General features: G+C 44.8%; 1 protein-coding gene across 1 annotated transcript in view; it reads left to right on the forward strand.

Moving 5' to 3' along the window:
* Positions 1 to 871: 871 nt before the first annotated feature.
* Positions 872 to 17,355, forward strand: part of CMTM7 (CKLF like MARVEL transmembrane domain containing 7) — a 66,820-nt gene continuing 50,336 nt past the window's right edge. Inside the window, exon 1 of the mRNA XM_073630296.1 lies at positions 872 to 1,233. Within this exon, the coding sequence (XP_073486397.1) occupies positions 1,102 to 1,233 (132 nt within the window). The 5' untranslated portion in view covers positions 872 to 1,101. The remainder of the gene's footprint in view (positions 1,234 to 17,355) is intronic.

The raw sequence follows: 17,355 nt of genomic DNA on the forward strand, positions 1-17,355 counted from the left end.
GGTATTTATACCTCCTTTTTAGACCTGCATCACCTGCTACATAAGTGTGAGTGGTCTCTGTGCCAGTCTGCACCTGCCCTTCACAGCTTAAGTCTTAAAGAGGAGCTCCAGGCTCCTTCAGAAAAAAAAAAATATATTGTAGCTGCTGACTTTTAATATTAGGGCACTTACCTGTCCAGGGATGTCCTCACCTGAGCCGATTTTTCAAATGGCTATTGGGTGCTGCTGCCACCATCTTGACTAAGGGAAACCGGCAGGGAAACTTTGCGGCTTCACAGCCAGTTTCCTGCTGTGTATGTATGAAGCAGACTGTGCTTTGTGAATGGGTTGGCTGCAGGGGAAGAAGGAGGGGGCCGAACTTCCGGCTCAGTTCACCGCAGCAAATTGAATTTGGAAGTAGGAGCCGGTAACTGTCAAAACCAGGTAACTGCCCCTCCCTAAAAGGTGCCAAATGTGGCAGCGGAGGGGGAGAGGAAGCAGATAAGCGGAGCTTCCCCTTTTGGGTGGAGTTCTGCTTTAAGTTATTACTTAAAACAGTAATATTTGAATGCAGAAGCCATCATTGGTGTCAATGGGAGGAATAGTGCCCCATCATTGGGAGGAATAGTGCCCCATCATTGGTCTCAGTGGGAGGAATAGTGCCCCATCATTGGTCTCAGTGGGAGGAATAGTGCCCCATCATTGGTCTCAGTGGGAGGAATAGTGCCCCATGATTGGTATCATTGGGAGGAGGAATAGTGCCCCAATGTCCACCCACAGGACTATACACATACAATGATGGAGGGGGGGTTTTGGTTCCAGTAGAATCTCAGTAGGGATCCCCCCCACATCAGTAATGCCCTCATATTATTGGATGTCTGGGATGTCCCCGCCCCCAGTACTGTGTGTGGAAGTTGTGTACAGACTTCCCCTCATATCACACACGGCTCTGTGGAGAAGACCGTCCTCTGTGTGACTTCCGAAGAAGGAGGGTGAGGAGCGGACAGGGCGGCCTGTATACTCACTGTATACTGTATACGGGGGCTGTATACTGACTCCTCACTCTCCCCTCCTCCATCCTCCTCTCGGTTCTCCTCTCTCCTGTGCCCGGACTCAGGTTCCATGTCTCAGCACAGTTCAGTCACTGTGGTCCGGACCACAACCAGCAGCAGTAATGTCCAGCAGAGCAGCCCGGGACTGGTGGACAGAGATTACCCCGGATCTATCCCCGCCATCCTCAAGCTGTGCCAGGCGGTAAGAACCTTCCATTGTGTATATGTAGAGTCTCTAGGAGGACTACAACTCCCAGCAGACTCAGGACCGCTCCCCTCTTCTATTCTACAACTTCTGTAGAGATGGTTATATATACTACATATATAGTAGTTGGGGATATTATTAGTAATCTTAGCTGCTCTTGTTTGTCCTCTGTAAAAGTTTTGTTTTTTTTGTGAATGTCGCCCCGACCGGGTCATCTCCCCTTTCCCCGCCCCCTGTCCCCATCCTCTGTCCCTGTCCCCTGTCCCCTGTCCCCATCCTCTGTCCCTGTCCCCTGTCCCCATCCTCTGTCCCTGTCCCCTGTCCCCATCCTCTGTCCCTGTCCCCTGTCCCCATCCTCTGTCCCTGTCCCCTGTCCCCTGTCCCCATCCTCTGTCCCTGTCCCCTGTCCCTATTCTCTGTCCCTGTCCCCATCCTCTGTCCCTGTCCCCTGTCCCCATCCCCTGTCTCCATCCCCTGTCCCTGTCCCCTGTTCCTGTCTCCGTCCCCTGTCCCCTGTTCCTTGTCCCCTGTCCCCGTCCCTGTCCCCGTCCCATGTCCCCTGTACCCGCCCCCTGTCCCCATCCCCTGTCCCCTGTCCCCACCCCCTGTCCCCATCCCCTGTCCCCATCTCCGTCCCCTGTCCCCGTCCCATGTCCCTGTCCTCTGTCCCCGTCCCCTGTCCCCTTCCCTGTCCCCGTCCCCTGTCCCCTGTCCCCGTCCCATGTCCCTGTCCCCGTCCCCTGTCCCTGTCCCCTGTCCCCATCCCATGTCCCCGTCCCCTGTCCCCATCCCATGTCCCTGTCCCCGTCCCCTGTCCCCGTCCCCTGTCCTCTGTCCCCGTCCCCTGTCCCTGTCCCCATCCCATGTCCCCGCCCCTGTCCTCTGTCCCCGTCCCCTGTCCCCGTCCCATGTCCCCATCCCATGTCCCTGTCCCCATCCCCTGTCCCTGTCCCCATCCCATGTCCCTGTCCCCTGTCCCCATCCCCTGTCCTCTGTCCCCGTCCCCTGTCCCCGTCCCATGTCCCCATCCCATGTCCCCTGTCCCCATCCCATGTCCCCGTCCCCTGTCCCTGTCCCCTGTCCCAGTCCCATGTCCCCGTCCCATGTCCCTGTCCTCTGTCCCCGTCCCCTGTCCCCATCCCATGTCCCCGTCCCATGTCCCTGTCCTCTGTCCCCGTCCCATGTCCCTGTCCTCTGTCCCCGTCCCCTGTCCCTGTCCCCGTCCCATGTCCCCATCCCCATCCCCTGTACCTGTCCCCGTCCCATGTCCCCATCCCATGTCCCTGTCCCCATCCCCTGTCCTCTGTCCCCATCCCCTGTCCCTGTCCCATGTCCCCGTCCCATGTCACTGTCCTCTGTCCCTGTCCCCATCCCATGTCCCCGTCCCTGTCCTCTGTCCCCGTCCCCTGTCCCTGTTCCTGTCCCATGTCCCTGTCCCTTCAGGGTCCTGTGTGCACTCACCATTCTAGGTTATATGTGTGGTGGCACCTGCAATGATGGGGGTTGTAGTCCCACAGAGGGGCATTGGGGCACTTTCTGTGGAGCTTTGCTGGAAGTTCAGGGAAGCAGCACACAGCAGGGTGGAGTCTGTGGGATGAAAGCGCTGGAATTATATGTGCCTTGGTGGAGGAAAAGCATGTCCTCTGCTAAGCCAGTCTGGCCATATTTTTTAAATACTACAGAAAATGTGAGGTTCTAGTACTACTTTGACATACAGTATCTCACAAAAGTGAGTACACCCCTCACATTTCTCTAAATATTTCATGATATCTTTTCATGTGACAACACTGAAGAAATGACACTTTGCTGCTTCTGTTTGATCTGCAACTGCCATGATGCTGCACATGTGATCAGTAATGTCACCAGACATTTGATGGTTTGACAGTTTGGTTGAGGACACAAGGAAATGTGACAGTTAACAATCATGGCATTCCAGGAATGTAACTGTTTTGAAACCGTTAAATCGATGGGTTTAGTTCTGCTTTATGATTTATTGCTGCTCAGGGGCTCTGAGCTTTAGCAAAATGGCAGCCTCCAGAGCAAGAAGAAACAGGAGCAATACTAGAGGCAGTTTACAGCACACATTCATTTTAGTAGCATGATTATTCATGTGGAAATATGCTTCTTGCTAAAGAACATTATTTTTTATCAAGTTGTTATGGGTAAAGTCCCATGTTGTTTACTGGTTGTTAAGGAAGCCGGTGGGTGCCAGCTCCCTAACAACCAGTGTGTGCTTCCAAAGTCCGACAAAACTGTTGCATGTTAAACATTCAGGTATGATTTTTGAAGTCTGTGGCCCCCAAGTCGCAGGGAAGTCGGACCAAAGTGGTGCATGAACTATTGTACTTTCAAGTCGCTGCAAAGTTTTACCTTTAGTGGTACTTCAGTTTTAACAGCTAGTTTGGGGTTAAAATGAATAGTTAACAACGGCTGCTACGGACAATGGGAGTTATTTACGAAAGGCAAATCCACTTTGCACTACAAGTGCACTCGCTGAGGGGAAGATCTAAAATGAGGGGAAGCTCTGCTGATTTTATCATCCAATCATGTGCAAGCTAAAATGCTTTTCTTATTTTCCTTGCATGTCCCCCTCGGATTTACAGCGACTGCACTTCCAAGTGCACTTGTAGTGCAAAGTGGATTTGCCTTTTGTAAATAACCCCCTATGTCTTTGTATCTCTCTCTATAGAATGTGTGTGTGTATACTGTATGTATGTGTGTTTATATACTGTATATCATGTGTCGTGTTATCTATTGTTAAAGGGGCATGTAGCTGGAATAAGGCCACACTGACACCTAGTTCTGTGGGAATCAGATCCTGTTTTGTTCGTCTTTGGTTTGGATATAAGGAAATATTCCCCTTCCATAGGGATGAATAGCACAACATTACAAGTCAGTTTATAAGTAAAGCTGGTGCTGTCAATAAGAGCCCTTTCACACTGGGGCGGTTTGCAGGCGCTATTGCGCTAATAATAGCGCCTGCAAACCGACCCGAAAGTGCCGCTGCATGTATTCCTGTGTGAAAGCCCCGAGGGCTTTCACACTGGAGCGATGCGCTGGCAGGACGGTAAAAAAAGTCCTGCCAGTAGCATCTTCGGAGCGGTGAAGGAGCGGTGTGTATACCGCTCCTTTACCCTACCTGCCCATTGAAATCAATGGGACAGCGCGGCTATACCGCCGGCAAAGCGCCTCTGCAGAGGCGCTTTGCGGTGGTATTTAACCCTTTCTCGGCCGCTAGCGGGGGGGTAAAACCGCCCCCGCTAGCGGCCGCATACCGACGGTAAAACGCCGCCCCAGTGTGAAAGGGCTCTAAGTAAACATAGCCTGACATGTGGGCTTCCCTCAGAGGAGGAAGGCAGACTTGTGCACTATGTCATCAGTTACATGCTATATTTGGCAAGTGAAGGAATCCTATTCAACTATTTGATACAGTACAGTATATTTAGTTTACAAGCAGTATACCCATCAGACATATGCTGTATGGAGACCTCTGTGAACTGATGTCACTTTTATATTGTTTTTGCTAGTTAAAGCAAACATTCAGACTAACACAATCTACCATTTAATCCAGTGATTACAAATCTCATAGGGCCCCTATAATAAAAAATAGTGCCTGTTCCCATCTCAGTGCTGCAGTGCAATGTTTTTCTTTTTTTTTTTTGTTTTTTTTTAGAAATATGACAGGTGCATTTTTGTTGGGTTTCAGTGTGTTGGGAGGTCAGTGGAATGGCAGTGCTTCAAAAACATGTGTTTTGATGCTTGGCCAGTGGTATTGAAGTGGTAGTAAACACTGTTATGCTATTTTTAGCTACAGGTAAGTTTAAAATTAAATGAGATATTCCAGTGAGCAGCAGTCGGTGACGTCACCGGCGCATGCGCTCTGAAGGGACAGCATAAGCATGCTGAAGGCGTCCCTTCAGAGCTCTGTGCCGAGGAGCATGTGCAGGAGTGACGTCATCGTGGCTCGGCCATTCAAGCGGCCAAAGCCCCCGAACCTAGAAAAAAGACAGGGTGAAGATGGAAGCCCTGTCAGTGGTGCTGAAGAGCTTTGTTTTAAGGTAAGTCTCTCATAATGTGCTAGTATGTTATGCATACTAGCACATTATATTATCTTGCAGGAAGATTTTTTTTTTTCTTTCGGGGAAAGTTTACTACTGATTAAACAAGCTTTGCTCAGTGACTGTGAGATTGTAGGCCACACACCCCCTTGCCTTAACCACCACCCGGATACTGCTAAATAACCACACCACACATTTTGATTTGGCAAAATAGTTGGCTGCGGCACCTTTTATTGGTTTAACATCTAAACATCCAATTGCACTTTATTCACTTAATTATTAATATTACCAAATTATTAAACTGCCCAATTTTCAGAACTCGGGTAGCCAGTGACACCTTCTTCATATAACAAACGGTCCCCCCCCCCCCCCCCCCCGGAAATTCAGGGTGACCCCACCACATAATAGGTGCACGTGACTAGGAAGGGAGGGAGGGAGTATTTCTGCTGCTGGTCCAGTCCAGGGGGGAAAAGGAAATAAGCCCCACCGCAGCTTCCCTTTATAGACACTCCAGGCTTCCAGCACCTTCCCAGCAATCCTATTGGATCTTCAGAACCTGCAACACAGAACCTCTTAAAGAGACAGTACCTAAATCTGCCTAACCATAACCACTACCCTAACTAACTATATGCCTGTTGTAGGTGTGCTGGCCACAATCTCACACAGGTGGGCACCAATTAGTGCCCCCCTTTGTCATTACCATTAAAAGTAACAAGATAAAAATGAATAGCTCAAAAAAAAGCTAAAATAATAGAACACAGAACAATTCAGATTTTTCCCCCACAGTGCTTTTTTTCTGTCTGCGCCCAGTTCATCCTGGACCATTCTGTGATTGGTCAGTGAAGGAAAGGAAGCGCAGTGATGAGCTCTTCTCTTTGTCACTCTGCTCTCTCTCTTCTTATCAGCATTCTTCTTGTCAGGATGTGAACTGGGTTTTGTGCTGCTTCTTCCTCTCACACTTCAGCCCTGCTATAAAGATGCTGTCATCAGGTCACATTCAAGTCAGTGCAGTTTTGGGGAAAAGCCTCATTCTTACTGGAATTTTACAGTTAAATCTGCTATTCAGCTTATGACCAATAAGTACATTAATGGGGTGGGGTGGCCATTAACAGTAGTTGTTTGTATACTGAGCATAACTGTGTTATTAATATCATTTACAGTACTAAGATTTCCATTTATCTCGAATTCCAAAATACTGGCCTAAGTAAGAGATTGATACTTCTGCAAGGGGAAATGCTGATTGTGAGCACTTGACCAAATAACTCACACTAAATTGTACTGTGCTTTGGGTCAATGCATGGGGTGCTATTCACAATGAATGGCACTACAATATACCTGCTCTATATATACACTGTCACAATGCCCAAGTGTGAATAGAGTTGCAAAAAAAAGTAACTTCCCCTGGAACTGTAATTTGAACTTGGTTAGTTGTGGTTTGGAAAAGATAACAAGTGAACAGTCTTTCTTCTTTTACTTATGTGCTCTTTATATTCACTGAGTAAAACCAGAATTTATCTGTAGCTGGTTTTAGGAAAGGCAGCAAATGGTTTGTGCCTTTATATTAGGTATGTACTTTACTGTAGAAAATTTGCCTTTGATAGGTAAAGTGGACCTTCATCCCCTTTTCTACTTTCCATATTACTACTGCTCACCTTCTCCTTTCACACATTAGCTAATGAATACATTTACAGTATACAGTGTTTATGAATATATTTATATCCACTTCAGCTCTGGAAGGTTTTACCCCCTACCTGATCAGGCCATTTTTTGCTATTCGGCACTGCGTTACTTTAACTGGCGATTGTGTTATCATGCAACACTCTAGCCAAACAAAATTTATATAATTTTTTTCACTCAAATAGAGCTTTCTTTTGGTGGTATTTGATCACCACTAGTTTTTTTTTTTTTTTTATATTTTGCATTATATAAATAAAAACAGAAAACTTTGAAGGACGAAAAAAAAAAAAAACAATATTTTTTACCTTCTGGTATAAAACATATCCTATAAAAAAAATTAATAAATTGAATTTCTTAAAAAAAAAATTGACCAAAATGTATTCTGCTACTTGTTTTTAATAAAAGAAATCCAGATAAGTGTATATTGATTGGTTTGCGTGAAAGTTATAGCGCCTACAAACTATGGTTTGTTTTTACTGGAATTTTTACTTTTTTAAAAACTAGTAATGGCGGCGATCAACAACTTATAATGGGACTGCGATGTGGAAAATCTGACACTAACTGACGCTGGGGGGGAACTGACTAACTGCCATCATCGGTGACATTATTATCAGATTCCTTGGCTGGGAAGGGGTTAACATCTAGGGAGTTATATACAGCCTCACACTTCCAGATTTCTCATCTAGTCTAAAATAATGTAGCCCCCAACTGCCCGACCCAGATACTCACATCATGCATCTTAGGGGGCTTCGGGGCATATGCCGAAGCATGTCATCTAGGGACCGGATGCAAAATCCAGGAAGAAATAGCAGGTTGCCAAATGATGTAAGAAAATAAGATGTTGGCATGGAACTGGGTGTGAAGCAGCAGAGCTGCGAATCACAACAGAACAATGGTGAATTTGCTGGATCTGTGAGTATATTTATGGAGCATTACCCAGTGAATAATTTAAGAGAGGTATTGAAAAATGTAATACTGGAGCTGAAGTTCCTCTTTAATACTCTACTTCTATGTGACTGAGGTATCATCTCGTTTTCGGGACTGTTCGTTACGCTTGCTTGAAAAGATGTCTGTTTTTCAGCAGCAGCTCATTCCAATTTTTCCTCTGGTTACTGGAAGTATCATAATTCTTTTTAATTTTTACATGCCCAGCAACTGTCAGTAAACAAGAACGCATAATGCAAAAAGATTTATGCCAGGAGCAGGATACAAGAACTTAGGCATTCCAAACTTTGAAGCAAAGGCTTTTTGTAGTTGGCAGGTTGTCTTGTATATGCTTTGTATTCAAATGTGTCTATTATTGTGCCTAACTATGCCTGCTAACCTTCCAGGTGCCAAATGTATTTGAACCTATTTGATAAAGCTGTACAAAGAGCAGCGATGAAGGAAATACCCAATAGCAACCAGGCAGATTCCACTTTTTATAATTTAAAACCTGAAAACAAGGAAAAAGAGAACTGTCATTACCATGCTCACCTACCAAAGGCCTGACCCCAAGAACTAACCCTGGTGGACCAAATGGTCACTGTTTTGGCTCTTGCTGGCTAGCCTCACTTTAAAGTATGTGTCTGCAGCTACTGTACATAGTGGCCAAGATACATGTGCATTCTGGTATCTAAAAATAGTTTTGGTGTCTCTTTGTATGCCAACATTGTATGATTGGGACAAGGCTGGACAAATCCTGTCCATCTGATTGTGGAAGGTTTATCATTAACAATTATGGCTAAGCCTGGCCGATTATTCCACCAATGTGCCCATGTGGGGAAAGAGGAAGGATTAAATCTGCATTGTTGCTGCCTAAATTTTATTAAGATATATCCAGGCCTAGGGTAGGGTGTGGCATTAAGGAGCAAGTTTTTTTTAAAAAAATTGAGATGACAAGTGAGTTAATAAGATCTTTTACACAAGTGCCCTTAGAAGTTTTGTCAACAACAAATACATCGGAGAAGACTTAGGAGCATATCCAGAAAATTCTGATAACAGGGACAAGGAAGTTTGGGCAAGTCAGTTTGGGCTAGGGTTGCCACCTGCCCAATTTTAAACCAGACTGTCCCCTTTAGAAACTGCTGCTCATTTTAATAACCCCCTTTTATGTGCATTTTGTCTTGGGGAGGCTGTGGACACGATTGTATGAAGCCTCTAACATGGGGGCATTTCACCACAACCATGACCCACTCCCAATACAGCTGACTGTGTAGGTTGGAGGGCAAATGAGTCTACCTACCGCCTATCCCTTGCAGCCAGCTCTGCGTATGATGTGTGCTGTGCATTCTTGTAGATCAGAGCTTCCCATCCCATAGTGTCTGACAAATCAGTAGCATTTTCCAACCCCTGACTTTAATCTGAGCTTTAAAGGGACAAAGCAAATAACTGTTGAGAAGCATGTCATGGAAACTCACATTCTGGCTCCTGAATTGCATGTTATTCACAGTGAAGCTAAGTAGGTTGTTAATTGACTGAAGACTTTTATTATTCAGGGGCTCATGTTGCACTAGCGATAAAAATGCATTTGTCGTTATTAGTATATTTAAATAAAAAAAATGTTCTAAAGACAGTGCATCTGGGAAATACAGTTTGTTCTTGGACCTGCCCTAGCTTGTGATTGGACAATGAAAGAAAAGCAGGATGCTGGTGATGCCATCACTTTGCTCTGTTCTCCTCTCAGTAGATTACCTGGCCAGGTGTACACAAAACAATAGAGCAGAAGTCCATGGCCCATTAGGGGGTCAGGCCACACGGCGGGGGTGGGTGGCAGGCAAGCGAGCGAGGCTTGAGTTGTTTTTGTGGTCTAGGCTCCGCCTCTTGTCTGGTCGGCGGTGGTATTTCAATGCCATCAGGATCTGACCATGTTGGCCGCTATGTTTATGTTCCTGCTGCGATCTCTACTGTCTTTGAGGCAGTAGCAGGGCCAGCCCAGAAGGGCTCAGGAAGGAGAGCTAAACCTCACTGCCTTGCCATTGAGCCATCTACCTGGTATATAACTTTTGTGCTCTGCTGCCTGAGTCACTATGTGCCCTCCATTGGAACTGGTGCTCTGCTGCTCCCCTTCACACAAGCCAGGGCCCCCAGACAGGTGAGCACTGCCAGAGCCACTCATGGAAGCAATCTGCAATACCGACAGTCAACATTTACCAATGAAGGGAACTTTGTATTGGCAGCCATGGCCAAAAAGTAGTGTAAGGCTTGCTGAAGATTTGCATGTGGAACCTTTACAGAAATAGACATTCACAGCTGGCACCCCAATGTTACATGTTGATAAGCAGGTTTTATTTCCCACCTAAGAGCATGAATTACATTGTTCCACAAACCACTACAAATGCTGCATTAATGCAGCATTTAAGGTCCAGATGTATTTCAGTGCCCCTGCACCCCCCTCCATCCCCCCACTGGTCCGTGGAGGGGTTTGTCTTCTACAAGGCTGGCCCCTGCTATCAGGGAGCTTTGCGACTGCGGCAATAGAGCCCAGCTGAAATAGGCTAGGATTACATTTGTGGTATTCGGGAGAGCACACATAATCGAGCATACTCCTGCAACACACATAAAACTTCTAATGGCACCCCAGCACGTCTTGCTAACGTGCGCACCAAGATGCATGGTAACAAAATACCATGCATTTTGGTGTGGCACAATTTAAAAAAAAAGAGATATACGCATCTTTTGTGCGTTTTTTGCGCATAAGGCAGCCCATTGGATTAAATGGGCTGCCCTTAATGTGACACGTGAAATTGCGCCAAAACACACACACTGTTGCACCTGCATAGGTGTGAACAAAGCGTTCCTTCACAAGTGTAAATGCTGCCATGCAGAGGATGGCAAGAAGTCTATGTCAAGAGACATTCTCGTGATTTTGTGCACTATAGCCATGGCCAAAAGTTTTGAGAATGACACAAATATTATTTTCACAAAGTCTGCTGCTTTAGTGTTTTTAGATCTTTTTGTCAGATGTTACTATGGTATACCGAAGTATAATTACAAGCATTTCATAAGTGTCAAAGGCTTTTATTGACAATTACATTAAAGTGATTGTAAGGCTTCATCTCTTCTTTTTTAAATAACAAACATGTCCCTCGGCGGCTCTCGTGGCTCCTTCTCTTATCCGATAACCCCCTAGACACGAATGCCGGACTCGTTCCCAGCGCCCACATCATTGGATTTGATTGACAGCAGCGGGAGCCAATGGCTGCGCTGCTATCAATCTATCCAATCAAGAGCCGGGACCCTGTGCGGAGAGGGAAAGCGCATCTCCGCCGAGTAAATGAAGGGCCTCAGGTAAGTAAAACGTGGGGGGGGGGGGTGATGCGGTCACTGCCATAGGATGCATTAAAGTGGAGTTCCACCCACTTTTACAACTCTTCAGCATCCCTCACTAAACTGTGCACTGTAAACAAATTGGATATTTTTTTTTCTCAGCACCTACTGTATATCTGCTGTATTCATTTTTCACTTCCTCCTCCCTGGCCGCGGCCCATCGCATCATTTCCTGTTTGCAATGCTGGGAAGGGGTGGCAACTTCCTCTGAAACTGCCGTTGCTATGGAAACCTGACCTGAAACCTATTACACTGCTTGTGCTGCACTGAGCATGGATGAGATCCAGGAAGAAAGAAAGTCTGGCTTCAGATGCCCACACTTAAGATGGCCACGGCCTGCTGTAAGTTTATAAAATAACAAACTACTGCTATAAACTAACAAAACAGACCTTAGTTTACAGACTAACTTTACTAGAATACATTAAACTTGTGTATTATAGGGGTATTTTTATTTAAAAAGTATAATTTCGGCTGGAACACCACTTTAAGGTGAAAAAACACAACCTTTAACCCCTTTAAGTTCATGCAAAGAGTCAATATTTACAGTGTTGAGCCTTCTTTTTTAAGACTTCTGCAATGTGCCCTGGCATGCTGTCAATCAACTTCTGGGCCACATTCTGACTGATGGCAGCCCATTCTTGCATAATCAATGCTGGAGTTTGACAGAGTTTGTGGGGTTTTTTGTTCACCCGCCTCTTGAGGATTGACCACAAGTTCTCAATGGGATTAAAGTCTGGGGAGTTTCCTGGCCATAGACCCAAAATGTCGATGTTTTGTTCCCCAAGCCACTTAGTTATCACTTTTGCCTTATGACAAGGTGCTCCATTATCCTGGAAAAGGCATTGTTCGTCACCAAACTGTTATTGGATGGTTGGGAGAAGTTGCTCTTGGAGGATATTTTTGTACCATTCTTTATTCATGGCTGTATTCTTAGGCAAAATTGTGAGTGAGCCCACTCCCTTGGCTGAGAAGTAACCCCACACATGAATGGTCTCAGAATGCTTTACTGTTGGCACGATGCCGGACTGATGGTAGCGCTTATCTTTTCTTCTCCAGAGAATATGACTTTACCCCAGTGCTCAGCAGTCCAATCCCTGTACCTTTTACATAATATCAGTCTGTCCCTGATGTATTTCTTGGAGAGAAGTGGTTTTCTTTGCTACCCTTCTTGATACCAGGCCATCCTCCAAAAGTCTTCGCCTCACTGTGCGTGTAGATGCACTCACACCTGCCTGTTGCCATTCCCGAACAAGCTCTGCACTGGTGGTGCACCAATCCCACAGGTGAATCAACTGTAGGAGAAGGTCCTGGCGCTTGCTGGACTTTCTTGGGCGTCCTGAAGCCTTCTTCACAAATGCAGTGGAAATGTTTTTTTATGGGATTAAGTTCATTTTCATGGCAAAGAGGGACTTTGCAATTAATTGCAATTCTTCTGATCACTCTTCATAACATTCTGGAGTATATGCAAATTGCCATCATAAAAACTGAGGCAGCAGACTTTGTGGAAATTAATATTTGTGTCATTCGCAAAACTTTTGGCCATGGCTGTATATTATTTAACAACTATTTATATAATTACTATATAAAACCAATGATTTTATACAAAAATTATTTGTGTTGTTGCAGCCTTTAAAGCTAAATTTTGCATGCTTCTTGCCTAGTTATATGGGTGATATTTTTATTTTTGCTTTTATTTACAATGTATTTATTTCATGAGACTTTCTACAAAAATAGCCTCAGTAAAAGTCACATTTACCTGCTGAATGTCCTTTGCTAGACACAATTGTTCTACAGTCTTCTGTCTGTGTTGCATATATTATGTTACAGAATAAATGGGCCTTTTCTCTGGACTGCTAGGAAACCGTACACAGATTTTGTTATGTACTATTCCATTGAATATCACCTTGTCTTCTGAAATTCCATTTACAGAAGTTTCTAAAACCTCTTATTTAACATGTTTATAGAACATTCCAAGTTGGTGGACAGCGATGATCCACAAGCTGCCAGTACTAGTAAACAGAGTTGACTATAAAAAGTTGCAGTCTGATGTTATTTTTGTAAGACACTCTGTACCTCTGTAATAATGGAGTAAAACTTCCAGATGTTCAGGAGATGATCTGAATTTAGGTGAAGCTACTTACTTGTCAAAAAAATATAACCCAGCCTATATGTAGTAAAAGCTGTCACTGTGCAAGCTGAACCAGTATTGAGACTACAGCCAAGCAGTTCTGTGGAAAATTATAACAGCACTATGACTTACTTACAAAAAGTTATGAAACGATTTCCCTTGGCAACTTCTTGTTTTGCTGATTTTTAATGAGATTTCACTGGCTGCACCCCAGATATTTCTAAAACTGCGATCTATTGATCTGCAAAGTTAAAAATGGCTATTTGTTTTCAGTAATTGTAATTGTGTTAATTGTAAGAGTAGTTAACTTTGTACATATTATTATTATTATTATATATGTATTATGGTGGCTCCATGAACAAATGTCTGTATACATGCAGCTGTCACACCTACATGCCTCAGTAGAACTAATTTATTAAGTGGGTGTAAGGGAAAAAAAGGTGTGGAAAATCATAATCATCATGCGCTTTAATAAATGTGAAAAACACCACCGTGCTAGATAGCAGTGCAAAGAAAGTCCATGTTACAAATCACTAAGATGCCAATGTAAAAAATGTCCCAAAAAAATTACAAAGTACAGTTAAAGACAATAAAGTGTACCTTATGCTAGTGAGTCAAACTCCACCACAGATATCTCTTGTGAGGCTTTTACCAAAAAGGCATGATGTTCAGGATATAGAAAGATCATGTATGGCGTATGTTGTTATTATTATTATTATTATACAGGATTTATATAGCACCAACAGTTTGCGCAGCGCTTTACAACATGAGGGCAGACAGAACACTTACAATACAAATCAATACAGGAGGGATCAGAGGGCCCTGCTCATTAGAGCTTACAATCTAGAAGGGAGGGTCAAGTGGAACAAAAGTTAATAACTGTGGGGGGGGGGGGGGTGAGCTGATGGAGAAAATGAAAATATAGTTGTTAGGTGGGGGTAGGGTAGGCTTCTCTGAAGAGAAGGGTTTTCAGGGATTGTCTAAAAGCTAATAGAGTAGGAGATAAGCGGACAGATTGGGGTAAGGCATTCCATAGGATTGGAGAGACTTTGGAAAAGTCCTGGAGGCGAGCATGGGAGGAGGTGATGAGGGAGTTAGAGAGCAGACGGTCTTGAGAGGAACGAAGAGAACAAGTAGGTTGGTATTAAGAGACTAGGCTAGGGATGTAGCTGGGGGCTAAATTGTGGATGGCTTTGTAAGTAGTTGTTAATATTTTGAATTTAATTTGTTGGGTGAGCGGAAGCCAGTGGAGGGATTGACAGAGAGGGGTAGCAGACACAGAGCGACTGGTAAGGTGGATGAGTCTGGCAGCAGCATTCATGATGAATTGAAGAGGTGATAGACTATGTAGAGGTAAGCCAATGAGAAGGGAGTTGCTGTAGTCGAGGCGAGAGATGACCAGCGAGTGAATTAAGAGCTTTGTGTCATTGGTTTGAAAGAGGCGTATTTTGGAGATGTTGCGGAGGTAGAGGCGGCAAGATTTGGACAGTGATTGCACATGGTGCTTAAAGGTGAGTTCAGAGTCCAGGACTACACCTTGGCATGCCGGGATGGGCTTATAGTTGTGCTATCGATTTTGACAGAGAGATCAGAGGAATGGAAAGGGGCATATGGGGGAGGAAAAATTATAAGTTCGGTTTTGGATAGATTTAGTTTGAGGAAGTGGTGTGACATCCAGACTGATATATCTGATGGTAAATTAGTGATACGTGAGGAGACAGAGGGAGTGTCCTGAGGGGTAGAGAAATAGATTTGGGTGTCGTCAGCATAGAGGTGATATTGGAAGCCATGGGAGGCTATCAGCTGACCCAGGGAGGAGGTGTAGATTGAAAATAGGAGAGGGCCAAGAACAGAACCTAGGAGGATCCTAACAGAGAAAGAAAGAGGAGAGGAGGAAGTAGAGTTGTAAGAAACGCTAACGGTGCGATTGGATAAGTAGGGAGAGAACCAGAGAACCACCAAAGGCGTGGAGTTTTTTGAGGAGGAGTAGGAGTACAGAATAGTGTCGATTGGTTTTGTTAGTTTTAGGAGAGCAGTTTCTGTGGCGTGTTATCAGCAAGGTGGATGCTCAGTCGGTTGTAGACCAGACGTTCAAGGAGTTTGGATAAGAAGGGGAGCAAGGAGGTGGGGTGTAGGTTGTTAAGATTGGATGGGTCCAGTGAGGGCTTTTTAAGTATGGGTCTGACAAGTGCATGTTTTAGAGAATTGGGGAAGATGCCAGAAGAGAGGGAGAGATTGAAGATGTGGGTTAGAGAGTGTAGCATAGAGCCAGAGGGTGAACGTAGCATTTGGAACAGGATCCAGAGGGCAGGTGGTAAGGTGGACGTTAGCAAGTAGTTTAGCAACTTCGTCTGTAGTGGTGGGGTTGAAAGAGGGAAGTAATGATCTTACCTGTGGGCATGAAGTGTAAAGCGTGGAGGGTATCTGAACAGTAGAGATCTCCTCACGAATTGTATCAATCTTCTGTTTGAAGCGATTGACGATCTCCTGGGCAGTGAGTGAGTTGGCGGGTGGAGGCAATGGAGGACGAAGTAGAGAGTTGAAGGTAGAGAAGAATTGACGGGGAAGCAATGATAAGTTGCTAATGAGAGTGATAAAATAGGTCTGCTTGGCAGGGAGGAGGCTGGAATTGGAGGGCAGATTTTTATACACATCCACCGCAATGGCACCCTTCGGGAACTACCCACTGGTTGCAGGCTAATATAAGGTGACCAGATTTTTAAAATGAAATCCAGAGACATATTTTTTTTTTTTATTGGCAAATGGTAAACTATTTTAACCACATGCTGACCAGCCGCCGCAGTTGTACTGCGGCAGAATGGCACGGCTGGGCGAAACGACATTATGTAACATCGCTTCACCCTGTGGCCACTAGGGGGTGTTTGCACGCTGCCGGAGGTGCGCGCTCGCCCCCCAAGCCGATGCGAGTGCCCGGCGGTCTCGATCACTGCCGGGATCCCGCGATCGCTCGGGGCACACGGAGAACGGGGAACTGTGTGTGTAAACACAGTTTCTGGTTCTCTGAGGGGAGAACTGACAGATCCTCTGTTCATACATAGTATGAACAGAGGATCTGTTAGTTTCCCTGCACAGTCCACATCCCCCTTCAGTTAGAACACTTCCTAGGATACACATTAACCCCTTCACTGCCCCATAGTGTTAACCCCTTCACCGCCAGTGACATTTTTACAGTAGTCAATACATTTTTAATCGCACTGATCGCTGTATTAAGGCCAATGGTCCCAAAAATGTGTCAAAATTGTCCGACGTGTCCGCCATAATGTCGCAGTCACGATAAAAATCACTGATCGCCGCCATTACTAGTTAAAAAAAAAAAACATTAATAAAAATGCCATAAAACTATCCCCTATTTTGTAGATGCTATAACTTTTGCGCAAACAAATCAATATACCCTTATTGCGATTTTTTTTTTTACCAAAAATATGTAGAAGAATACGCATCGGCCTAAACTGAGGAAAAAAATGTTTTTTTATATATTTTTTGGGGATATTTATTATAGCAAAAAGTAAAAAAAAATGCGTTTTTTCAAATTGTCGCTCTTTTTTGTTTATAGCGCAAAAAATAAAAAACGCAGAGGTGATCAAATACCACTAAAAGAAAGCTCTATTTGTGGGGAAAAAAGGGACGTTGATTTTGTTTGGAAGCCACGTCGCACGACCGCGCATTTGTCAGTTAAAGCGATGCAGTGCCGAATCGCAAAAAAGTGCTCTGGTCTTTGGCCAGCTAAATGGTCCGGGGCTGAAGCGGTTAAAAGCATATTTTCCTTAAAGCGGAGTTCCAGCAAATGTATTTTTTTTTTGGCGCGGGGTTCCCCTTAAAATCCATACCAGACCTGAAGGGTCTGGTATGGAATTTAGGGGGAACCCCACGTCATTTTTTTTTTTAAATTTTTGGCCGGGGTTCCCCTTAATATCCATATCAGACCTG

This window comes from Aquarana catesbeiana, linkage group LG05, assembly GCF_042186555.1.
Source record: "Aquarana catesbeiana isolate 2022-GZ linkage group LG05, ASM4218655v1, whole genome shotgun sequence".
Lineage (NCBI taxonomy): Eukaryota > Metazoa > Chordata > Amphibia > Anura > Ranidae > Aquarana > Aquarana catesbeiana.